Consider the following 27,488-nt stretch of genomic DNA (forward strand, 5'->3'; position numbering starts at 1 on the left):
AAGAAGAAAGGGAAAATAAATAATAAAAACCTTCACATTTGACATCCGTAGACACCATATGATCACTCCCATACATCACTGGGTTTTGGGAGGGAAGTCTTATGCTAGAAGAAGTGGTAGGGTCGCAGATGTCCTTTCCACATAGAGTTAGTAGGACAATCACAAATATCCATGCACATGGTCGGATTTCAACCTGCAGCCTCTTGGCTGAAGAGAAGATAAGCTAACTACTCAGCCAACCAGGCCAGCTAGAAAATCCAAAGAAAAACTATATTTAAGCTATCTACAACTCGTATTAACCTATGGTTTGAAACATGGTCAACAACAAATTGAGATAATAGAAAACTTATTACATTCAAAAGAAAAGTACTCAGAAAACCTTTTAGCCCATTTTACAATCAAAATACTGGACTGTATATGAATGAAGATATGAAATATAAATATGACATAATGAGGACCTACAAAACCTCTTTTTAAAAGTCCCAATATACTGTCATTTAGTTGCATTTGGAGAGCAGATACCAGTGAATCAAACAAGAACTTACAAATAAAATTGACAAAAATAGACCCACAGGAAGACCTCCAGACATGATGTATATGTGGTGATGAAAGTTTAAGGCAGATGTAGATTATGACAGAAACAGATAGAGAACTAGTAATGGCAGCATTAGACATAAATGGTCCCCTTAAGCTGTCGAAGAACAGCAGCATTGTACCTATTGAGCTTGTTCAGGACTTTATGGCATGGACATAGTATTTGTTATAATGATGTTTGCTATAGTGAGAGCTGACTGTACACTAATATGACACTAGATGCAAAACAAATTTTTGTATACAACTATAAACATTAATATTCTAAGGCAACACTTGAGAATTTAGCAATTATTCACACCTGGTGCATTGTTTTTTTATTGAATAGTTTTGAAATAGAATAATCATCTGTGAATACAAAAGTAAACTGGATGATCCAGACCAGTTGCAATTGTTGACATAGTTAGCAAATGGAGAGCATTTCTACTTTCCACTGATTGCTGTTTATGAATGTCTTTTTGGTGGTAGACCAAATATAGTACAGTAAGCCTTCAACCACAGTGGGAGAGCAATTTGTTAGTTGAATAACTGAAGGTGCAATTACATGGGCCGTACCATAAGCCCATTCAAGAGTCAGAAGAATGATTGCCATATTTGGTCTATAGCAGGTTCTCAGACAATCTTGGTAAACAAAAATTAGATGGTCCTAACCCAGAGAAGTGCTATCAGATTACACAACCCTTCAAGTATGAGACTATTATTTCAATAAAGTTATCTCAGTAAGAATTCAGGCTTCTTCAGAGATACTATAAGGAACATATATCCCCCCCCTACCTCCTTGCAACATATGATTTATAAGGAATGCATATATATATATATATTTACTCTATATATATAAAAAGATAAGCCAAAATTTGAAACGTTTTTATGTCATGTTTTTTGTCTTACCAGCCTGGAACTCAGGGGAGTTGGGCGCCGTAGGCGGTAGGGGAGGCAGAGTCCCCCACTAGTATATATATATATATAAATTTTATCATTATGCTTCAAAGCCAATATGAGTTAGCCAGTTAATTAAATGCAGGAGAACTGAGATATCACTGCATTTCTTAATAAAATAGATGCAGTTATTGATGAGGATATACCAAAACCCTGAAATCAAAAGCATTATTATTTTAGAATCTGAACGAACTCTCATGCATGAGTTTTTTTTAAAACTACAGAATGTTAATAATGTGTGTGGACAGAAAGTTAAGAAAAAAAGAAAGAATAAACTTGTTAATCACTGGATTTGAACACACATAGATTATATTCTTTGTGGGAAGGGAGATATATAAGAGGCTGTTCAAAAGAGAGCAAAAAGCAGAAGGAATAAATGAAGAGGAATTAAAATGTTCTATGAGTTTGGAGTTGAACTGTCAATGTATGTTAATTAGCTTCTGCTGCTCATGTTTAACAGATTTAGATAAGAGTGGGGAATCACAGATGCCAATTAGAACAGTGGTTGCTGAAATACTCAGAAGAAACTGAATGGCTGTGTGAAAGAGTAAGTAGGGTGAAGTGATGAATCATAAATCAATTTAACTGCTCTCTTCCATACAGAAAAGTGTTTTGACGGAGCTCTTAGGGCAACATCTCAAACATGAGAACAATATTCAATGGAATTATGATTTATATAATGTTAATAGCTCTTCATTGGTAAATAAAAGAGGAAAACCTAATTTTGTGGATGCTGAGGAGGCATATGTTTATGTCAAGAAAGATTGGAAGTGAGTTATCCCAAGAGAGAGAGATTTAGTTTTATCTAGAGATTTAAGTGTGTCACAGTGAAAGATTTCTCCCCCCCCCCTTTTTTTTTCTAGTAATGTGACAGAATTGAGCTTTATGGCAATGAAATTAACCAGACTATCAGAACTCCAATGAAGAATAATTTAAGAACAATTTAAGTTGCTTCTGTTCATATTCTGGAAATTTTGGTAATTTATCAAACAAAAAGAGGAGTGCAATGTATTGTCATCTGCAAAATTGTGTATCAGATTTTTAAAACACTGGAAAAACTTTTTGATAAATGCATATTCTGGTTATACAAAATGTTTGGTTTCAGACCACTGTCACATAACTTTTTAAGTAGTCATATATGTGTGTAAATAAATATGCAAATAAATTCTTTATTGACATCAGATATGCAAATGAAAAGTTATTCTGAATAATTTGGCTTAAGAGAATACACTAAAGAGTTTGGACACCAATTGACACCTTTAAAAGTTCTTCCATTTTGGCAATAAGAGTGTCACATTTTTCACTTTGCTAAGTGCTTTATCTTTGTTTTAACAACTGTAACAATAACAGTGTGAGTAAGTTTAGCCTGCAGCATCTCTCAGTATTCAATAAACCACTGTCACTAAATTTAATCATTTTAATCTTAGTATGTAGTGTAAGTGGGCAGTGACATCATAAACAAAAAATAGTTCACTGAAATGAAACAAAATGCACATTGATTGATGCACAGAAGTGTTATATTGCTAAAACAGTCAGATATATGAATGCACACTGGTCATAACTGAAATGTGTCATATGAGTGGACTGTTATAAGGCTGGGTAGGTATTACTGTACACAAAAGGAAGAAAGCTGATGAAAGAACAAAGACAAAGCACTGCAGAACCTCAAAATCAGTTGCAAAGTCTGAAGAGCTATTCACCACCACACATAAACATAAACAAACCAGTAAAGGTGCAAAAGGCAGATCTTATAAAGTTCTTATTTAACAAGCCTTTGTGCCAAACATGATATATATATATATATATATCAAGAGCAGCCACTTAAGATGCCAAAGATTTTTAGTGGGCAACATATGGAAGAAGACTTCTTGTGGATCGACAACTGCAGAATCCACACTAGTGATGGTTTATTAGTTAAGAATTTCCAGATGGCATAGTTGAATGGTCATAATTTTTTTTATATTACTTTAGAAATAATTAAAAGTAGGAGAAATTAGATGGTAAAGATTTATAGTCCTTCTTAGAAATGGATTAAATATATACCAATTTCCAAAATTGAAAAACAAATACCAGTGGAATAAGAAATATGAATGCAGCATCATATAAATAGGCATTGGTCATAAATGAAGAATGAAGCTACATGGAATAAAATGGCCACACAAGCAAGATTCAACTCTGCAGCAGAAATCCTTAGAAGAATTATTACAATTCATATTTGTTTCATAAAATACTGACAATGTAAAAGTGGCCAAGAATGAATATTTATGTAAACAATTGTGTAGAGTACATGTACTGTTAGCACTTACCATTATTTGACATCAGAACAGAGCACTTCCAAAACCAAAACTAATTTTCTTTAGCATGCATAGAGAAATTTTAGATGTATAAAGTGAGAAAATACCAAAGAAGAGTGTGATGCAATAATATTTCAGAGGTTTTTGGAAGATGTTTACTTTCAGAAAAAAGCACATGTTGAAAGCTTTGATCACTAAAAATAAGAGTGAAGAACATGGATGAGCCCAACACAATCTGCGTGATATCATGCATTTCATTCGTTAGCAGCAGGAAACACTTAAAAGGAAACAATAGCTAGAGAGCACCGAGAAGGAAACTGCAACATTGAGAGAGGTAAATTCGAGTATGGAATAATTTGGATCCAGAATTTTCATTAAATTTCAGGAATGAAATGGAGACTTTATTTAAAAAAGTACATGATATACAGTCTGTTAATGGCATATTTTTGGTCCATTATTATTCAATCTGTACATAAATGACATAAGAAAGGATTTGACATGCGACATACAGCTATTTGCTGATGATGCAAAGATAGGTACGGTAATCAGAAGTGCTGCTGATATGCAGTACTTGCAGAATAATTTGAATAGGATGGAATTGTGGACATGTGAAAATGGCTGTCATTTCTATGTTAATGAATGTAAAGTGCACTTTTGTGTGATTAGATATCCAATGTCACATTGTACTGGTGGGATTATGCTTGAAGAAACTGATGAGGCTAAGAAAGTTTTAGCAGACAGGAAATTGAAGTTAAAGGGTCATATAACAAAAATTGTAAATACATACTCAGAGAATAATGGCAATGATATAAAGATAAGGAAGTCATTTTGCCTCTTTACAAGGCCTTGATAAAACCTCACTTGGAATATTGCACGCAGATCTGGTTTTCGTGGCGATTCTGATACAGTGTAGGGAATGCAAAGGAGTGTCAAAAATGATATCAGGATTGTGGAATATACAGATTATGAAGACAGATTGAGAATTTGTAGGGCTGTAGACACTAACAAACAGGAGAAAGAGGGGAGTAATGATTGAGACTTTCAAACTTCTGAAAAAGTATACAGAATTTCAGTAGATGGAATTTTTCATTTTATCGAGGAGGGAGAAAGTAAGTGAGGGTATCCACGGAAGTTGAGAATGAATGCTGTCAAGAAGGAGGTTAGGCCTAGATTTTTTTCTCATAGAGTGCGTGATTGGAAAGGATTGCCACTGGATGTTGTGTATGCAAGTAGTGTGAATGAATCAAGAACAGGTACTGACATCTGGTGCGAATAGTATTGCCTTCCTCAATGAGTTCCTGACTCCCTGGAGGTCGGTCTTTTAATAATAATAAGGTATGTGCCAATATTTTCAAGCTACTTCTTACAGGAATTTGTTTGAATGAAGTAAAAAAACTGTTGATAATTTTTACAGTGACTGGAACAGAAGAAACTAATATGTATTTCCATTATGTTATGCAAGCACTTTCATTCTTCATTTTCAAATGGAAGCAGTGTCTTAATTTTCTCTCAACTACTGGAAGGTAGAACTATTTTGAAATCACAGAAATTAGATGTAACTTATGATAAGGCCCCCAAGAGAAAAGCTGTTCAAAACACTACAATTGTATGGTGTAAAAGCGACATTATACAGAGCAATATACAGTCTATGTACAGTACAGATGATGGTACAACATGACAAAATTTCATGCCGGCTGGGGCGTCGCCCGGTTAAACAAGGCCCCCGTTGTTTTCGCCAGGGAACCAGGGCGAACAGCGAAAAGTCAGCTACTGGAACAAATCTGAAAATAAACCCCAACTCAACATCACCAGAGTTAAAGATCGGTACAATCAACGTAAGAAGCCTGAATGGCAAAGAAATGGAGCTAGCTGAGGAATTAGATAAGTACCAGATCGATATAATAGGGGTGACTGAAACAAAAAAGACAAAAACTGGTGAGATCTTTCTGAGCAATAAATACAAAATGTTATATTCAGGCAATGACAATCAAGGAAAAGAAGGAGTAGCCATAGTATTCAACACAAAATACGAGGCTAATCTTCTTGAATGGCAGTCAGTCTCAAGTAGAGTAATGTGGGCAAATATGAGAATGGGGAACTGGACAATGAGACTTATTTGTGCCTATGTTCCCACAGAAGGTTCTACTAAGATAGAAGTGGAGGAATTTTTTGAGGCTTTAGAAAAAGCAACTGACACAATGAAAAATGAAAAGTTGGTCCTTGTTGGGGATCTAAATAGCAGAGTAGGAAATGATTGTGAGACATACAAAAATATTTTGGGAAAATTTGGAGAAAAGAGCAAAGCTAATAATAATGGCAAATATCTGTTGGATTTCTGCTCAGGACATGGACTGGTTATTACTAACACCATGTTCCAACATAAAAATGTGCACAAATTCACATGGAGAGAAGAGGCAAGGAATAAGAAAAGTCTCATTGACTATGTTATTGTTGATAGTGATGTTTTCTCCCTGGTGCAGGACACCAGAGTGTACAGAGGATTTGAAATTGGAAGTGATCACTATTTAGTCTTGAGCAGGATAAAATTGAATTTCATATTGAAAAGAATAACATGTAAGAAAGTTTTAAAGCGAATAAAAGTTGAGCAGCTCTCAGATGTGAGCTGTAGACTAAAATACACAAAGATTATTGAAGGAAAAATGAAAGAGTTTGAGAACAGGAATCAAACCTTGGAGATTCAGTGGCAAACTCTGAAGAAAACATTGATTGATTCTGCCAGAGAGGCATGTGGTGAGGTTGTTTGTAAGGATAAAAAAATCAGAACTCCTTGGTGGACACAGGAGGTTAAAGAGGCAGTGAAGGAAAAGAAGAAAGCATACCAAAAGTTCCTGTCAAATAAGTCAGCTTGTGCTCTTAGAGAATATAGAGACAAATGCAAGAATGCTAAACACTCTGTAAAACTAGCTAAACAAAAGTCATGGGAGGACTTTGGCAAGAATATAGAAAATAAATATCAAGAAGGTGGCAAAATATTTTGGAGGTTGTTGAAGAAGCTTAAGAATGGAGGAAAGAGTGCTATAAAAGGAATTAGAGATGATAAAGGTGACATGAAAACGGGAGAAAAAGATATCCTTGAAGTATGGAGTAATTACTTTGAAAAACTGCTAAATGAAACAAGCAGTGATAACAGCACAATGGTAAAAAACACTGAGCAGGCATGCAGTCAGGAATACATATCCATACTTGAAATAGAAAAAGCCATCAAAGGCTTGAAATGTGGAAAGGCAGCAGGAGTAGATGATATTCGACCAGAAATGCTGAAGTATGGTGGTATAAGAGTCTTACAGTGGCTGCACTGCATAGTTCAGAAAGCCTGGACAGAGGGACGAATTCCCGATGACTGGAGTAGAGCTCTCATAGTACCCATATATAAAAAGGGAAATAAAACTGCATGTGAGAATTACAGAGGTATTTCCCTACTTAGTGTTCCTGGCAAGATCTATGCAAGTATACTTGAGAAACGGTTGAGAAGAATTGTGGAAGGAAAGCTTGGTGAAGAACAAGCTGGATTCAGGCCAAATAGAGGCTGTCAGGATCAGATCTTCACTTTACGACAAATAGTCGAGAAAGCATGGGAATATAACAAAGATCTGTATTTAAGTTTTGTCGATCTGGAAAAGGCATATGACAAGGTGCCAAGAGAGAAGCTATTCAGTACGCTGCAGTTATATGGTGTCAATGGGACATTATATCAAGCAATACTTAGTCTTTATTTGAGTTGTAAGTCAGCAGTTCGAATTGAAGGAAGTACAGGAAGATGGTTTAATGTTAAATCTGGTGTGAGACAAGGATGCACATTATCCCCTCTGTTATTCATTATCTATATGGATCACATTATGAAGGAAAGTGGTATTAAACATGATATCAAAATTGGAGATGTTAATGTGAGCTCTTTGCTTTATGCGGATGATGTTATACTTCTAAATAAATCCGCTACAAGTCTGCAAGATTCTCTGACTAAATTGAATAGCTCTTGTAATAGATATGGTATGAAGGTCAGCAATAAAAAGACAAAGACAATGAAAATAGGCAGAATCATTGAAAATGTCAACTGTGTTGTGAATGGAGAACCTGTTGAACAAGTAAAACATTTCAGCTATTTAGGCACAATTTTTACTGAAGATGGTAAATTAAATATAGAAATAGACAACAGAATCAGCAAAGCTGGTATGGTGGGAAGTCAATTGAATAAATTCATATGGAATAAGAGAGAAATTAGTCGGAACACTAAATTAGCTGTATACAAGACAGTGTTCAAACCAGTTTTAACTTATGGATCTGAGAGCTGGGTCAGAAGTAAAACACTTGACCAAAGACTAGAAACTGCAGATATGAGAGTCCTGAGAAAGATTATAGGCGTGAACAGATGGCATCAATGGCAGTATCATATTAAAAACGAGGATATTAGGAAAGAACTTGACATTGTCAGCATCCAGGAATGCGTTAGCAGAGCTAATCTCAGGTGGTATGGTCACTTAAACAGAATGGGCGAGGAAAGATTAGCAAAACAAGTGTTCTCTGCCAGGTTGGCAGGAAAACGACCGAGAGGAAGACCAAGATATAGGTGGATTGATACGGTACAAAGTGCTTTAGACGATAGAAATATAAGATCTGATAATATTGGAGTGTTGACAAGTAACAGACTGATTTGGAGGAAAATTGTAGATAGGAAATTAATAATGATGTAATTTTTTTAATGTAGTACTATCATATCCTGTACACCCCTTGAGGGTACATGGCAGGAATTTGATGATGATGATGATGATGATGATGATATACAGTCTATATTTTAAGTAATAAATCAGCAACTAAAACTGAGGGTGCTGGAAGATGTAAGACAAGGACAAGATGCTATCTCTGCTGTTATTCAATGCAACTACTTCCTTAATACAGATAATGTTATACTCCTAAATAGATTCAGTAAGTCTTCAGGACTCTTTCCCTAAACCAAATAGCTGCAATAACAAATCAGAATAAAAATCAGCAAAGAAAAGACAAATACTATGAAAACATCAACTGCATTCTCAATGGCAAATCTATAGAACAAGTAAAATATTTCAGCCAGGAACAAATTGTAGTGAAGGTGGCAAAATAAATATGGAAAGATTTAAAGATCCACTTAGTCATTCTATGGATCCACAGTGCATGTAAAATTCATAAGGAAGGTATCCCATGAAGATTAATTGTGGATATGAAGATATCCATAATTCATCATGAAGATAATATGTAGGAATTCACCTACATATTATCTATCCAAATATTTAGCAAAACTTCTAACTACTCCACATAAAGGAAAAACATCTCCCTTACTTCAAGACTTTGAAGGATTTCGTCAACAAAATTAAGAAACTATTTTAGATCTGGCAGTATCTTAGAGAGTTTAGACAAATCTTTTTACCAAGGTTCTCAGATAACACAACAGTTGCTGGAAGAAGTTTTTCCACTTAACACCATCAACCTTTTTAAAACATTATCTAGATAACAAATCTAGATAATAACATAGCCGGCCTGGTTGGCCGAGTGGTTAGTGTATCCGCTCTCCTGCCAAAAGGCTGCGGGTTCGAATCCCGCCGTGGGTATGGATGTTTGTGAACAATACTATTAGTAGTGGTGGTTGGTGGTAGATGGCGTTGGTGTAGATGATGAATGTAGTTGAGTGGTGGTGAAGGAGAGTTGTGGAGTAGGTGCCCTCCCTCGATGAGTCCTTGGACTCCCTGGAGGTGCTATGTAATAATAATAATATGTTCTTCAAATTTGTGTTCTTTTACTAAGAACACAAATATCCAGCAATGGGAGATACGATTTCTCCACTCTTAGCAAATGTGTACATAGAATCCTTCGAAAAGATGCTCACTGAAAATACCACACAAAGCTCAAAATATGACCAAGGTATGTTGACGATATTTTCCTTGTGCACAATGCATGAAGGATAGTCAAGGGATATCTAGATGAAGCAATATTACACTGTATACTCAAGATCAGGAGGATAAATCAGGTAGGGGTTAGATGGATGAGTAGTATCATCAAGCATGAGCTGAAAGAAAATGCTGTGGAGGGTATAAGGAGAAAGATGATCAGCTAACTCATGAACAGTACAAGGACCAACAAGAAAGATGACCAGAATGGTAAGGAAATCAAAATCATACTGCGAGAAGAAATTAGAAAAAAGGAAATCCCAGAGTTTTTTCATTATGTGGCAAGTAAGAGGAAGAATGTTATGACAGAGGTGACAGGGGGCTGATGTGAGAACAGAGGCAGAAGAATTGGACAAGGAGATCCCTTATCATTTATCTTTAATATTGTTATTGGTGGCTTTCCTTCATCTATGCCACCATATATATTGATTTATTAAAGTTAAAAGGCTGGAGTATACGAAAAGTTGTAGTCAGGTGTGTTAGTTGTGTAGTTATGTAATAAGCATGGTGTTAAGAAACAAACTGCATAACTATAAGGATAAAAATAAACTAAGCATGTATGCTCTCTAAAGTACAACATAGATTATTTTCAGTCTGGCTCCTCAATAAGCAATAGAAAATACATTAAAGTCACTGGGAATAAAAACCTCGAGGAAGCAGTTAAGAAATGGCACATGAAGATGTATTTGGCAGGTGGTAATGGTTGGGGGTAGAGCTCCATACAGCTGTTAATAATCTAACTAAGCATTTGAACACTAAAAATTTCGCTGAATACTATAACTATCATGGACCGTTACTAGTCCATGACAATTACAGAATTTACATGGTAAAGGCAGAAGTGCTGCAACTAAAGAAGTGGAACCATTTAGTTTAAAGTTAAATAACCTTATCAAAAAAAAAAGAGCCTGCAATTATTACATTACAAGCAAATGCAAAACAGTCCTGTTTAATACTGATAAACAAGACTGTTTTGCATTTGCTTTCAAAATACTCAAGCAGAAGGCACAGACACCTGGCTGTAAGATAAGTAAAGAACGCTTTTCAGCAATGTGTTGTGCTTAATGTTGATAGCATGCACTGGTTAAAGTTAGTAGTGATTGGGCAGTTAGCAAGGCAGCAATGTTTACAAGGACTGCATGAAGGAGATTTGCAAGTGATTTATTATTATGTCAAGAAACACTGGTTCAACAGAGATATTTTTTCTGACTTGCTTTTGAAACACTGTTCACAGAGATCCATAAATACCAGGAGTAAGTCCTAAAACTTGATCATGAGGAAGTTAAAGCCTGTAAAAGATGATATCAAAGGAGATATCTATGTGAAGTTTTGGTAGTGATCAAGGAAGTTAAAGCCTGTAAAAGATGATATCAAAGGAGATATCTATGTGAAGTTTTGGTAGTGATCAAGTGTGAGGAAGATTTGGAAAACAATGCCTTAGGTCAGCATATAAAAATTATAATCTAAAGTCTGCAACTTTGCTGCATCAAGAAAATTACACTGAAAAACAGTAGGAAGTAATTACTTCAATATGATAAAACTGAGTTATGTTGAAATCACTGGTTTCAATTCAAAACTGATAATTTCCAGAGGACATTAATGGCTGCTGAGGAATGTGATGTCACAATGGAGGATGTTTAGATGTGTCTGTAGGAAAGAAGTGGTGATCCTGGCTACTGACTTTAGAAGAAATTGCTGGTGAGAATCTTTTTGGGGATAAAGAAGATAAAGACAGTGAGGAGAAAGAAATCACAGGAGAAATTGAAAATATCAGATATACATGACTGTTGTTTGAAAATCTGATAAATTATTTCATATGTCTTATGACATGGAGGTACAACCCTGCTATGCACATTGTAAATGTGCATAGCAGGGTTGTACCTCCATTATAATTTCACATTTAGGAAATTATCATAAATGTGAGATGCATTCGAAATGCCAGGCAATCAGTAATATTTTCTCCATTTCTAAGGTTTTTGCAACAGCCTCCAAGATACATTTTGTCACCTTTCTGATATTTACATTCTATATTTTTTACCAAAGTTTTCCCATGGCTTGAAGCTACTTTTACACATTGCTTAATTTTCTTACATTTCTCTCTGTATTCTGTCAGGGTACATGCTGTCTTACTTGCTAGAAACTTTTGATATCTGTTCTTTTCCATGACTGACTTTACCTTCCTGAGTACACCATGGAATTCTGATCTTTCTATCCTTGCTGAAAACCTCACTACATGTTTCTCTGGCAAGTGGTGAGTGATTCAATCAATCAATGTTTTCTTCAGAATCTGCAAATGAATCCCTGGTTCTTGTTTTTGAACTGTATACTCGTGTCCTGAACTAGTATGATGATATTGCTATCAACAATAACATAGTCAATGAGACATTTCTTGTGTCTTTTCTCCATGTGAATTTGTGCCTGTCTTTATATTGGAACACTGCATTAGTAATAACTAGTCCATGTCCTGAAAAGAAATCCAGCAGGTACTTACCATTATTTTAGCTTTGCAGTTTTATCCAAATTTTCCTTATATTTCTTCACACTACTCCATAGTCTGAGGACTCATCATAGGATGGCACGCTACACTGCACAATTCACTATCTCCATCCTTTCATCTCATCTCATCTTCCTTTTACCCTCCCTTACCTTGCGGTGTCGAGGGTTTATTAATCATCGGACCTCAAACCATTCACAGGATAAGGTGTATCCATAGCCAAGTTAGTATTTGAACCAAATACTAACTTGCCTATGGCCAAGGAAGATCCTTCAGCTCCTCACGTCACCGACGGGAATCAAACCTAGGACACTCCTTTCCCAGGCATATGGTTGCAAAGAGCACAGCCACTAGGCTAATCGTGCGGACAACTCCATTCTTCTTGTCTGCTAATGGCATGATCTGTGATTATAACTCATTAAATGTAAATATTTCTCATTCAAAGTTTTCTTTTCAACCTTAGCATGCAGCACCATACAATGTTTTCAAAAAGGAGTGCAAGTATTCGATGCAGCAGTAACAAATACTGTGGATGACGGTCTGAAGTGTGAAATTTATTTGGAGTCAACAAAATCAAATGAAATGGTTTATGTAACCATTGGTGTGAGTGGTCTGGTGTGAGGCCACTGCCCTGCTTACTGGAAACCTCAGGTGGCTTGAAAAAGTTCCATGTTTAGTCTACAGAGTAGGGTTTCCCTATGTAAAAAATAAACAAAAATACAAAAAATATAAAATTAATAAAAACAGAAAGAAAAAAAAAAAATTCCTATGCCCACTCCTGGTACTACTGTACCTTTTGTGTGGGGATCTCTGTGGGAAAGTAGTGTGTGTGTGTGTGTGTGATAAGTTTAAGTATGTCAGCAAAGTGATAAGTAACTTATTAAGTAGCTAAAAATGGATATGTTATGACCTGTTATTATAGCCTGGGTGAAGTATATGCACAGATGGACAAGGAAACGTGTTAAACCCAGAAAAAGTAAAAAACAGATGAAGAGAATATTATCATGAATTGCTAAATAAAAACATTATATCTACAACTCAAAATTACATATCAACTACTGTTGAAGAAGATGATTCAGCACAGTTACCATCAAGGCAAGAGCTTAACAATATAATGCATTCATTCAGTATCAACATATCCCAGGAATAGATAAAATTCTTGCAGAGTTATCAAAAGCAGGACGAAAGAAACTTGAAGATAAATATATGAATTTATTTTAAACATATGGAAGAAAGAGCAAATGCCAAAAGAATGGAGAAAGAGTCTGAATCTGCCTGGTACTATGAATGACAAAACAGCTAGTGAAAATTACAGAGGTATGGCTCTGTAGAAGACAATTGGTAACTACCAAGGTGATTTCAGGAAAGCCAAATCCACAACTGATGAGATACATACACTCAAAGAATTATTAGAGAAATTTTGAGAATTTGATATAAGTATCAATTAGATTTTTGTTAATTTCAAACAAATATGACAGCATTAATAGATGAAAATTATATGAGAATATGATACACTTGGGAATATCAGATAAGCTAATAAGACAAGGTTAACAACAAAATATTCAGAAGTGCATGTAAAATTCAAAATGATTTAACAGATCCTTTCCCAATAACTCAAGGATTAAAACAAGGTGGATAATCTAGCTACAATAATTTTTAACTTAGCTGTCGAATATATTATCCAATTGTTGCCAGTAAACTCCATGGATTGGCTATGACTGGATTGAATTGCAATGTCTCCATGGGCTACCCATATAAATGATAGATACAAGACACTCTAATAAACAAATAAGTGCAGATGGTAGCATATGCAAATGACATCAACATCATGTCAAGAACCAAACAGAAAGCAGAAGAATTGTATTTGGAACTTAAAAAATTAGCAAAAAATAGGGCTAAAATTCCAACAGAAAACCAAAATAATGGTTAATGCTAGGCAGAATCAGTTAACTGATACAAGTGTGAAAACTGGAAACCTTGAAAGAGAAAAAGTGAAACAATTTAAATATTTATAAGTAACAATCACTAGCCAATCCAATGAGATGGTAGAAGTACAGAATCAAATATACAGAGGTAATCAGGCTTTCTATTCTCTCTCATGTGTGCTCAGTTCAAAAAATATTCATTGGAAGATAAATATATAAAAATATATATATATATATATATATATATATAATATAAAAATCAGTATATATATATATATTTGTTGAGAATTTGATTTCAACCCTTGCCAAAGGAAAATCCTTAGAAAAATATTCAGTCCAATTAATGATAATAGTCTCTGGAAGATCAGATACCATGAGGTATATCAACTTTATAAAAAACCATCCACGATATCTAGTATAATCAAAAAGTTGCAGTGGGCAGGATGTGTTTTTCATATGGAAAATGACTGTATTCTTAATAAGACAATAAACAGTAAAATTCTTGTAAAAGATGACAAGGAAAACCTACAACAAGATAGATACATAACATTAGTCAAGATAGAACCATCATATTACAATGTTCAAACTGGAGAAATAGTTTTAGACAAGCAGAATTGGAAGCCAAAGGCGAATTTGGGTAGGGACATAAGAACAAAAAAAAGAAGTTATTAATGTTGATAAATGGGAATAACAGTTGCTTTATAATATGTATTTGATATGGACATTCAAGAAAACAGTAATGATTACCTCTCTCTCTTGAAGATCTGGGAGACTTATTTTATGTAATCATTAAAAAACTAATTATCTTAAATATTAATTATTTATTAATTTCTTTCATTTCCTAGCTTGTGACAACATTGTATTTTAATAGGTGATCCACCGAATGTTCGTTACTTGTATTCTAGTCCTATCTGTTTGTAACACTGAAGATGTACTATTAGTTTTAGTATGAAATATCTACCTTATTTATTAATTAAAGTTATTACTGGGGACTTACGTGTTGTTTTTAATAATTATACTATGCCACAGGTTCCTCTAAAAATAAAAAAACAGTAATGTTTAGGTCACTTGATAACGTGCAATTAGCAACATGAGCATGTTAATGTTGTGATTTTATATTAAAAAACAGAGTGAAAGGAATGAAGATATGTCATTCTGTTCAAGGCTGAAAATTTAAGAAGCTGTATCACAGGTTTTAAGTTGCTATTACAGTGATGAATAGCCAGGTACAAGGACCAAATTTTGGTAGCTGGGTTGGATTTTTTCCCCCCTTCTGAGTATTCTATTTTTCATCTCAAAATCATTAAATATGGTCTATAACATATTTCATGACTGCTGGACCACAATGTGGAATGATGTATTGTGCTCTGGAGTATGTTGCTTAGATTTTGCACTCTCTAATTTTACCACTATTTAAAGTGAATTACCCAATTTTACATCCCAGGGATCAGCAGCTGTAGATGTCTTGGGATCTTCAGGTCCTTTAAAACTGTAAGCACTGTGAACTTTCCAACAACAAGATTTTTTCTACTTAAACATTGGCCAAGCAGACACCCATACACTATGTACAGATATGCCTGCAGCACGAAGCAAAGCAACAACAAAGCCAAGTGGTGAAAGAGTGCTACAAATCTCACTAACTTTGATAAGCCAGCTGAAGTTCAGAAATGCCATAATTGCAAGCTGGATATTATAAAAATATCCAGCTGGATAAAAAAAAAAAAAACCTTCAGTCTGAATTTCGCTGCTAATCAATACATGCTAACTATGCAAAGATAAACAAATTGGCAGTAAAACTCCTGATCAACCTCAGTCACCCATTCTTTTGTCCAGTGCCTCCCTTCCAATAAACAGTTTCTAAATTTTGGAAAGTGCATGGACAGCCTAGAACAGCATCTTATTATGCTTGATAATACTTTCTCACATAAAGTTGATGCACTAGAAAAAAAAACTAGAAGAGATTCATTCACAGGTAATGACTCAATGTTAACATACCCACTAATGAAAAAAAAACAGAAAACTTCGCAATCTCATTGCCATGTCAGTCCAAGACACCATGGAGGCAGAAAATAAAAAATACGTCACTGTAGTAAACTTTCATTCCAAAACAGACATGATTCTAAACAACAAGATCTACAAACTCACCAAAGGATGAAAATCTGACCCCACTAATTGTCAGGTATCACTACTTCAGTCCCACTAACACACAGAGTAACAGAACGAATTTCCTGCATCTTGTCAAAGCGACTTGTGATATGCCAGTATGCAGATCAGTGTTTATAATCACTGTGAACAACATGCCAGAAGGCATCATCGCTATGTCAGGTATGAGCCCAGCCAGATCTCACCATGCACAATGACAAAATAGAAAATTATGCCAACAACTGATGCAGAAAACAGCAAACCTTGCAGAACCTTCCTAATATACTACATCAATACACGTGGCCTCGTTCAAACCTCAATGATGTCCATTCCCATCTCTAGTCTACAAAACCCAACTTTCTTTTCCTGACAGAAATCCAAATTTCTACTACCCCAAGCACTACTCACAATTTTCCCAGTTACATATTCTGGGAAACACCAAAAGTAGGTTTGTACATGTGTTCATGCTAACATAACTATGTTAAAGAGCGCCAAACCAAGAACTTCCTGATTTTGACCTTCTCTGGCTAAAATCCCTGTACCCCATTCCATCAAATTCATTTGTTGTCTCTACCGCTCCTCTAATGTCACAAACTTCTGAACTTTTTGATTTCCTTTCCTTACAAGTCAATATTCTTCGATTCGACTTTCCTAACAGTAAGGTCATTTTCCTTGGAGACTGTTCATCTGGCTCTCCTACCACAATTACACAGATCAAGCAGGTAAAGAGGCTGAGTCATTTGTCATCACCAACGACCTTACACAAATTGTACACATGCCTGTCCAAATAATGAGTAATTCCAACCAGTCTCCAAATACCATGGACCTCTTTCTCACTAGTGACCCATTCAAGTACACCATTAATGTAGTTGGTCCGGTAGCTGAAAACCACAATCTCGTGCTGATCTCTTCTCCCATGAAACAACAACAGAAACACAATTACTCGCATCCAGGCATCGTATGGCATTACAAGAAAGCCAAGAGGAATGATCTATGCAACTACTATGCCACATTTCCTTGGATCAATTACTGCTTCCAGCCATCTGACACAGACCTGTTTACTGAGGATATCACCGAAATAATTCTTATTGGCATGGAAACATTTATCCCCCATTTCATCCTAAGTTCCTGTCCCCTAACTAAACCTTGGTTCTTCCACTAGTGTGCCAAAAAGAACCAAGCATACCATAAGTGGCCTGCATCCAAAAGTCCATCCACCTATACCAAAGCCCAGAATAGTTGCAAGAAAACTATCCACACGCCAAAAAAAATGACTTTGAAAGAGCTAAAAGCAGGAAACTTGCATCCTGCCCACATGGCAGCCATGCATTCTGGTCTCTAGAAAAAGCCATTGGTCACAACTTCTGCTCTCACTGCTGTTGCATCATCACCCACAGAAAAAAACCATTTCCTGGCTTGCTACGTCTCCTCCAATTCTTGTACTGCTGATTTTGGTAAATGTCTCCAAACCAATCCATCCACTCTACACTCAGTGCACCCTTTTGCCAAAAAAAGAGATCAGGAGAATTTTGCTGAAATTGGATACCAATAAGTCCCCTGATGGCATTCCTCCAATAGTCCTATTGGTCTGTGCTCCAGAAATGACTCTTCATCTTTTTCACACCCTCTTATTTCACCCTCTTATTTCCATACTGCAGGATGGATCGATATCCATCCTGCAGTATGGAAATTAGCTCATATTTCAACCTATCCTTAAAAAGGAAGACAAATCAATACCCTCAATCTACCATCCTCTTACTCTCACTCCAGTTCTTTCCAAAGTAATGGAAAAAACTATCAACATCCAACTGCTATGCTATATCGAAGACTTTCAGCTAATAAATGACCACCAATATGAGTTCTATCACTGACAGTCAACAGATGATCTACTCACTTATGTCATCCACATCTGGAGAAATACCACAGAAAAGTTTGGTCATCAGGTGTTAGGGCTCTGGAATTGGGGTGATTTGTGCATTATTTTTTTTGTCAAATGAAAGGAAGGAATGCAGTGTGCTGTCATCAGCAAAACTATGTATTGGGTTGGTAGTCTGCTGGAAAGTCATTATATTTGTAAGAATATTTATATTTGTAGGAATCCCCTGTATTGGTTGTATACTTAGAAGATAACCTGTCCAAGTGGCCACTCTTGATATCTCCAAAGCCTTTGACCAGGTGTGGCAAAAAAGTCCTGTTAAGCAAACTCCCATCATTTGGTCTACCCCCTGATTTCTACACTTGGACTTCCAGCTTTCTGAATGGATGCTCACTTTTGGTAATGGTGGACCAGTTACTTATCTTCTAAGTATACAACCAATACAGGGGATTCCTACAAATATAATGACTTTCCAGCAGACTACCAACCCAATGCATAGTTTTGCTGATGACAGCACACTGCATTCCTCCCTTTCATTTGACAAACACAGTAATGCCCTAACCACTACCACCTTAAATACAGATTTCCAAATAACCAGTGGGGTTTGGATAATCTGGTCAATCTCAATGCAAGCAAAATACAACTCTGTCTTATATCATACAAAAAAGAACCCTTCTCTTCCAGCCTTACTTTCGACAACACCCAAATCCCTGTGCATGATGAGATTTATCTTCTCAGGATAACACTAACCTCAAAACTCTCTTGTCAAACATATTACAAATATTGTCTTCTCTGTCTCCAAAAAATTAGGTTTACTTTTTCATTTGAAACATTTAACTCGAAACAACTCTTAACTTTATACAAATCACAAATCCATCTGACCATTGAATATTGTTCCCATATCTGGGGTGATGCCCCCAAGAGCTCCCTGAAGATAGACTCTGTACAGAAAAGGGCAGTCAGACTATTCAATGATTCCCCACTCACTGATACACTTCTCACTTTCACACAAGTGCTCAGTTTATGCTGCTTGCATCTTCTTGGCTGCTGCTCATCAGAATTAGCATCAGTACCCCACTCTTTGTCAAATCAGTTTAAATAGATGCAGTAACTAACCAGTACTCCCATACAATACATCTTAAAACTCACAGAACAAATTTCTCTTCCTCTTCATTCATCCCTACCACTGCTGCCCCTCTAGAACAGTCTGCCATCTTATATGCTTCCCAAGGAATATAATCCACAGCTTTTCAAGATAAATATGAACAAGTTCCTTCTTGCCTATCCACAGTACTAACACACTGTAAGTTGATCAACCTCTTGTGGATGGGTTCCCCATAAAAAAAATAATAATTATAAATAAATAAATAATAATAAATAAATAAATTAATTAATTAATGGAAAAAAATTAAGAGTTAATGCTGTTGCCATCTTTGAGGGACTCAGGTCTCCTGGAGGAAAGATAAAATAATAATTTAATATCATTAGCACTGGCATTCAAGAATGTGAATAGAATTAATCTAAGGTTTTATGATTGCTTAATTAGTGCTTTATGCAACAGTGACAGGAAAAGGATCCAGACAAAGACCAAGATCTAAGTGGATTGATGCAGTTAGAAGTGCTCAGATGACCAAAATATAAGATCTTACAACATTGGGGGTTGTGACATATAACGAACTAATTTTGAGGAAAAGCTGTTGAGAACTATTATATTAGCAATACTATAAACTTATCATATAGTTCTTATAGTATCCTGTACACTTCCCCTTAAGGGTGCATATCAGGAATTTGATAATGATGGTGACAATGTCTCTCTCTCTCTCTCTCTCTCACTCTGTCTTTAATAAATTAGGCATTTGATATTCAATGTTATGCTTTCATATTTTTAAAGCAACCACAGAGGGTTTTTTTTAGCCTCTAACATATGACATTGACAGTTTATATCATCAAGAATGAAGCAGATAGACAAGCCATCCTTTGGTCACCAGCATGATGGTCACTGCTACTTCAGAATGGTCTACGTTCAGAATGGGCTGACTTAGACCATAAACGTGAAGATGGCTTTAATAATGACAAAATAACATTATATTTAACACACTATATAACATGGAATACAATGCTGTTCCCTTCCCCAATATGAAAAATGAATTTGCTTGTATATAAATCTGTTTCCAACAACTAACATTTTCAATTTTGAATCATCTGATAATGAAGGAATTACTGCAATATCAAAAAATTAGAAGGTGGGATCTCCAGTTTATGAAATTTCCATGAGACCCAAGTATCCCAGATTCATTTCTTTGTATATGGATTCAGATGTAAATTTACCATTCTACATTCAACAGTCAATAATACACAAGTGCATATCTAAATAAAGTAACTTACCATTTCTAAAGCTCCTCTGATAACACCAACTAAAACATTAGAGAACTTCAAATTCCCATGATTTTCAGGAAGCTCCACAAATTCAGCAAGAGGATTATTTTCCATAATAAGAGAAAATTCATCTCCACCTGGTCCCCAGTTAGTTACCAAAGGAGTAATTCCTAGGTACTGCTTAAATGCCAACTAAAAAGAAAGGAAGCAAAAAAGCTATTTATAAATCTAATGAAACGAGGTTATTCATATTTAATATGCACTATTTATTTTGTGAAATGTTGTTTACAATCTTCTATTCAGAGTCATTTATATCAATTGATGTCACTTACAAAAATTTCCAAAACTTCCAGCCCAGAATTAGGACGATAAAAATTCTATGAATAATGAACTAGAATATGAAGGGTAAAAATAAATACCTCTCAATTCATTTTATCGATAACAGATAGGTTTAATCTTTTGGATCAGGTGTGATCTTGATTCTGAGACTTCTATGGAGAGAGTTAAATGTTTAAGTTAGGTATAAATTCCACATAAAGACTGCTGACCAATTATTTTCTTTTGATTTTAAACCACTAAGAGTTTTGCATAAAGATGAATGTTTGTTAAGATGAACAACTGTCTCATTGGGAGACATCTTAACATTCATCCCTGCAATACATTCACTACTGAAATAGATTGCATTTTTAGATGCTTTCCAAGAGATCTCAAAAAACTTCAGCTATTCAAACAACAGACAACCAATGCACACACACACACACAAAGCTACTTCTATGCAAAGTCCCATTACCATCCATTACAAAAAATTGATAATATAAAAACTCTTTGAGACAGGACATAATATTTCAAGCAGTATTTTGGCACATACAAAATATTTTATGTCTTCCTATGCCCTATAGTCAATAACATAGACAGTTCCACTTATAAACTTGCCCTTATATATGGTCAATTCACGAACAAGATATTGAAGATATTGTATCAACAAGGAATAAAAGTTGCTTTCTCCCAGCTAAACAAAATCAAGTCTCCTTCGATCTATGAAATTTACCCATTCACCATTCAAAAAACCAGAAGTATACAAGATCATTTATTTTTATGGAATTTGCAATGTGGGACAAACAAGCAGGCACATCAGGAAAGATATGCAAATTAAACACATAAAGGAGTAGCAGAACATACAACAGACACAAAGCATCATTGAGAACTATGGCATTCTATAAAAATGCCCTATACTGACTACAGCTTTTTTCGATCGAGTATTCAGTCATCAGAAATGTTAAAAAAAACCTGCATCAACATAAGGTAATTCATGACTTATTTTTAATGGTATTAACATCACCAAATGAACTATTTTATAAAAAGATGTTTTATTAACTTGCTTATATTTTGCTGAATTTAAAATCAGCATCATCAGAGCACAACACAGCATGTATACATGAAAGTGAGTAAGTGAAACAATACAATTAATGGACAAAAGATCTAGTCCTATTTTGGCACCCTCTAATGTAATATATAAATAAATAAATAATTATAAAAATAAAATTTTATGTCCCCCCCCCCTATGCCCTATAGTCAATAACAGACAGTCCCACTTATAAATTTGTCCAACAGTTAGCCAAATCTCCCCTCCCCTTTCCTGGCAACTCATCTAAAAAATTCTGTCCATTTCAAATCACTAGTTAAAAATCATATCCTTAAAAATTCAAACATAATGGTTAGTTTTGATGTCACTTCTTTATTTACCAATGTACCACTCTTGATTTGATCAAGTCTGAATTTCCCCTTGATATCTTTGAATTATTCAAATTTATTATGTACACAAGTTACTTTACATGGGGAGGAAAAATCTACAAACAGATAAACGGTATTGCTACTATGGGTTCCCCCCCCCTTCCCCTTTAGCAAACTTTTATATGGAACACTTTGAAAACAAAGTACTTACCACAGCTACATACAAGCCCATAGTGTGGTTATGCTATGTTGATCATGTGTTTACCATTTGGCCCCATGGACAAGATACTTTGAAGGTGTTTGTCACCTACCTAAGCAACTAACACTCCAAAATCCACTTCACAGTAGAAAAAGAATATAATAACTCTTTAGTGTTTCTTGACACATTGGTCACTTGCCTGTCAGATGAATCACTATCTTTTTCCATTTACAGAAAGCCTACACACAGGAAGATATCTACATAAGCAATCACATCATTATCCACCAGTCCTACAGTATGGCATTTTAAAAACACACACAAAGCCATCTGTTCTACTGATACAACTCTGTCCACAGAACTCAAATATCTGTACCATACTTTCTTGGCCAATGGCTATAATTCCTATAAAATAAATAAAATACTACACAGGCCCATTACTTCTCCCTCCTCTAATACACAGGAACAAAACATTACCATTTCTATTCCTTATGTCAGAGGTACATCAGAAAAGATAGCCAAAGTACTAATGAAACATGGCATTCGCACCGTATTCAAACCTCATGTTAAATTAATACCGACACTGCCCAAATGAGCAGTGTCGGTATTCTTTGTAATGTGCAATGACAAGTGCATACGAATATCGGCAAGTCTAGTTGCAATTGGCCGAACGCGATAATTCTGACATCGCGTTAGATCGCAGTGCATTTGTTTTGCAATACTTGAAAAAATAATTATTTTCATATTTTCAACAGTGACACTCGTCATAATTCAACCTTTTATCTATAATAAATGAATAATTATATGTTATTTTAACAAAATAAAATAAGTTTACTAAAAATAGTTCATACCCAACACGAACAAACACCAATAATAAAAGTTTCATATCTGTAAGCGACACTGCCCAAACGAGCAGTGTTGGAATCACTTGTAACATGCAATCACAAGTGCAAACGAATATCGGCGAGTCTAGCTGCAATTGGTCGAACGTGATAATTCCGACACTGCATTAGATTGCAGTGCATTTGTTTTGTAATCTAAAGCGTTAATCGAACAATTCCGTTTATTAACTATTCAATTAATGTCGAAACATAAGTTGTAATCTTTAACATGTTGTATTGCATTTATATAATGTTGTAAGCATTGTTATTATTTATAAACACAAACAAAATTTAATTTTTTCCTTGGGGGGTGCTGCAGTGTTTATGTACAAGCCACCACTGTAAGACTCTTATACCTCCATACTTGAGCATTTCTGGTTGAATATCATCTACTCCTCCTAGCTTTCCACATTTTAGGCTTTTGATGGCTTTTTCTATTTCAAGTATGGATATGTATTTCTGACTGCCTACATGCCTGGTCAGTGTTTTTTTTTTTACCACTGTGCTGTCATCACTAATGTTTCATTTAGCAATTTTTCGAAGGTCTTGGTGAGTAGATGTACTAAAATATGATGAAAGATGCAACAAAAAAAAAAATTGTTGTTTTTGCCATTTTCAAAAGATTATTTAGCTGAAATGATGAAAATAACAGAATAGGATTACTTCTACTTTATAGCCACCTAATCATGAGAATCACATAAAAATTTCAAATTTGTTTCCTCTACATAACTTTTCCACTCTTCAATATTAGCTGTCTTTAATTTTTTTAAAAAAGTTTCAGGGGCATTTTTTTTTCATAGAAGAGATGCTTCTGTCAAGATGATTTGAAGTATACATATTCAACTGCATATATACATAAAATATACAACAAATCACACTTGGATTCAACCTAGGGCCTACAGAATAGTGTACAAAATGGGGAAAAAAAGCACTTAGAACACAAAGCAGGTGTCCCCCACCTTGAAAAAATTAATTGGTTGAAACAGTGTCATAACTAGGCAGGTGCAATGGGTGCAGAGGCACAGGGCCCAGGATGAGAGGGGCCTGAAATGGGGTATCAAAAAATAATCAGTATTATATTTTCATTTACAAATTTTAAATTTTGCTGCCGTGGGGGGGGGGGGGGGCAATTCCATAACGTTTTTGGTTAAAGTTAAAAATTAACCAATCTATTTCTATCATTTTTTATTATTATTTTTTTTCCAAAAAAAAAAGGGGGGGGGGGGCCAAAATTAAATCTTGCACAGGGCCCATGAAAAGCTAGTTACGGCACTGGGCTGAAATGCAAATCAGAAATCAAAAATTAAAGCATTAAAATGTCATTTTTTCATTCACAATCAGGAAATAAATTGATTTGAAAACCCTCTGAAACTGTGAAAATTCTGTGGATCTGCTGAAAAAAATTGCCATCATAATAGGATGTCAGGAAAAATCTAAAAAAAAATTTTTTTTCTTTTTCCTGGCATCCTATTAATTATGAGGTGATAAAATAACTTACTTTCATTAATATCAAAAATCATGTAGCATCAGCTCTCCCCCCCCCCCCCCCACTAATTTCACTTAGAATGATCCTGTAACAAGAAAAAAATCTATGATCAAGTATGATCCTACATCAGTTTTGTTCATCTTTCACCAAAAACCTTGAGCATCCAGATCTCAGGAACTCATCACACTGCTAGCCATCAAAACACAATATGGTGCCTCTGTAGTGCAATTGGAAGAACAATGGAACATTGAGCCCTTTGACTGGAAAAGACCTAGGTTCGATTCTCATCATGACGAAGGGAATCCTTATATGAGCTTTTCAACTGAAGGTGAGTTAGATGATCTCATGTGGAGGTAACAGGGTTTTTTCCTTCCCAGAAACTTGAGTTTTTCATCCCACATACAGAAAAATCAGCCTTCAGAACACATGCAATGTACAGACAAAAATATACTGTTGATGGTAATATGAGCAGTAGATGGTGTTGATGGTGGTGGTAGTGTTTTAGTAGAATTAAATAATAGTGGAGAGGGTGAGATATATTTAGCGAGGCAGAGTAGAGTGCCCTCCCTCGATGAGTCCTTGGACTCCCTGGAGGTGTCACATAATAATAATAATGACTGTTAATCCATTTCAAACATTCTCATTACTATTATCACTCATATTTTTATTTCACTCACCTGATGAAGTGTACTATAATGCACACAAACCAGTAGCAGTGGCTTAAACTCAATAAAATAACTGGCTAACAAACAATCTTCATGTAGAATTAATACCAAACTAAAACAACATTTCTGCATCCACAGAAGCAGGATCCAAACTCATGGTGAGTTGATGTTACATGAAGTGAAAGGATTTAAGAATTGTGCATCGAGCAAAAAAATTTTCATTAATAGACTCATTTTCCTCATCAGCTGTAGAGAGATAAATTTCCTCTGAACAAGCATCTACCAGCAAACAGAAGTTGCCCTCCTCAAGGGGCAAAAGCTACTAGGTTTCAATTACCCCAAATCAACAGACAGATTAACTCGCTACTCAGAGTTAATGCTTCCTTACATAGTAAATCAACTATGGAAAAATGTACATATTCTTCAAACAGAGAAAATTCAATTTCCAAAGCCAATAATAAGAAATTTACATAAACTTCAATAAGTTATTAGACAAAAAGAACAGCACATCAAGCACCCAGCCCACAACAAGGTCTTGATCAATATAGCTTCACATGTTTACTAATAGAGAACTTAATATCTGTCCAAAGGTTTTAATTTTGAATTATCTCCATCTAATATCCCCAAGTTTAACATCATTGTTAATGTAGAGAGGGACTAAGGAAATTATCAAAAGATGTCATAGATTTAATCAACATCCAAACAGCAGTCATACTTTTCTAAGTATGACTGCTTTTCTAAGTATGACAGAAATATCTCAAAAATGTAAAAGTCGATAATCCACATATTATGGCACGACAGGAATTATTATTATTATTACATGACACCTCCAGGGTGTTCAAGGACTCACTGCAGGACGACACTCTACTTTGCTAAATACATCTCACCCTCTCTACTACTATTACTACTTAATTCTATTATGATACTACTATCATCAATGCCATCCACTACCCATCATCACCAACATCTGTATTTCTTTGTCTGTAAATTGCATTTGTTCTGAAGACCGATTTGTCTGTGGGCGGGATGAAAAACCAGAGTTTGCGGGAGGAAAAACCCTGCTACTCCGTATGAGATTGTCTAACTCACCTCCCACTGAAAAAGCCCATATAAGGATTTCCCTCGTTACGACAAGAATCAAACCCATTTGATTCTTGTCGTAACGAGGGGAATCATTCATTCTTCCAACTGCGCTATTAGGCACTCGAATATTAAAAGTGGGCAATCATAAAGTCACAGCAGTCATGGGTACATAGGAGTAGATTGAAAAAAATGCAAGTTATTTCAATGAAACAATCAACATCTCAACTACCTGACTATAACCCCACTTGGCACATCCACAACATGACCAACTTGAAGACCTTGTCAACTGACCTGAGGATGTTAAGAAACATCTTCCATGTACACATCCTCTAGTTCCCAGAATTTACAGCACTCCTAAGATACACAAGCAAGATATACAATGTAGTCCCCAGTGGATCTGGATATCTGACCACCTCTTTTTTTTTTTTTTTTTCTAAATATCTCACACAGCCGACAGTCTCATTTTTTGCAAGACAGACACGTACATAAGAAACACAAAGTTCTTAAGCCTGGACATTGTCAACCTACTCTCACCAATCTACCTCAATTAGAAACTATAGGACTGCTACAAGAACTATTTCTACCAGATGCTGTGATCTTATTTGAATACTGCATCAACAACACCTTCTTACAATTCTAAAAAAAGAATCCTAGCATTCATTTTTTTTCACTTTTAACTAACCTGTTTATGAAATTGTTTGAAAAAGTCCCTGGAGAATTACAAATTATGACCTAAACTTTATTAAACACTCTCCTGGAGGAATATGAACAAAATAAACTTAGCTGTTTTGTCTACAGTAAACATACACGCACGCATGTGTGCGCGAAGATAACTCCATGTAAAGTCCTGCTACCTCCAATCACAAAAAATTTATTATT

At 35.3% G+C, this 27,488-nt stretch overlaps 1 protein-coding gene across 2 annotated transcripts in view; it reads right to left on the reverse strand.

Moving 5' to 3' along the window:
• Bet3 (blocked early in transport 3) overlaps positions 1–27,488 on the reverse strand; it is a 164,255-nt gene that overhangs the window by 62,686 nt on the left and 74,081 nt on the right. For both annotated transcript variants that reach the window (XM_090412326.1, XM_090412325.1), the window contains exon 4: positions 20,577–20,759. In XM_090412326.1, the coding sequence (XP_090268452.1) occupies positions 20,577–20,759 (183 nt within the window). The remainder of the gene's footprint in view (positions 1–20,576; positions 20,760–27,488) is intronic.

The sequence above is a fragment of the Typopeltis vanoorti genome, chromosome 22, assembly GCF_054136105.1.
Source record: "Typopeltis vanoorti isolate ZY-2024b chromosome 22, IOZ_Tvanoo_1.0, whole genome shotgun sequence".
NCBI classification, from domain to species: Eukaryota; Metazoa; Arthropoda; class Arachnida; order Uropygi; family Thelyphonidae; genus Typopeltis; species Typopeltis vanoorti.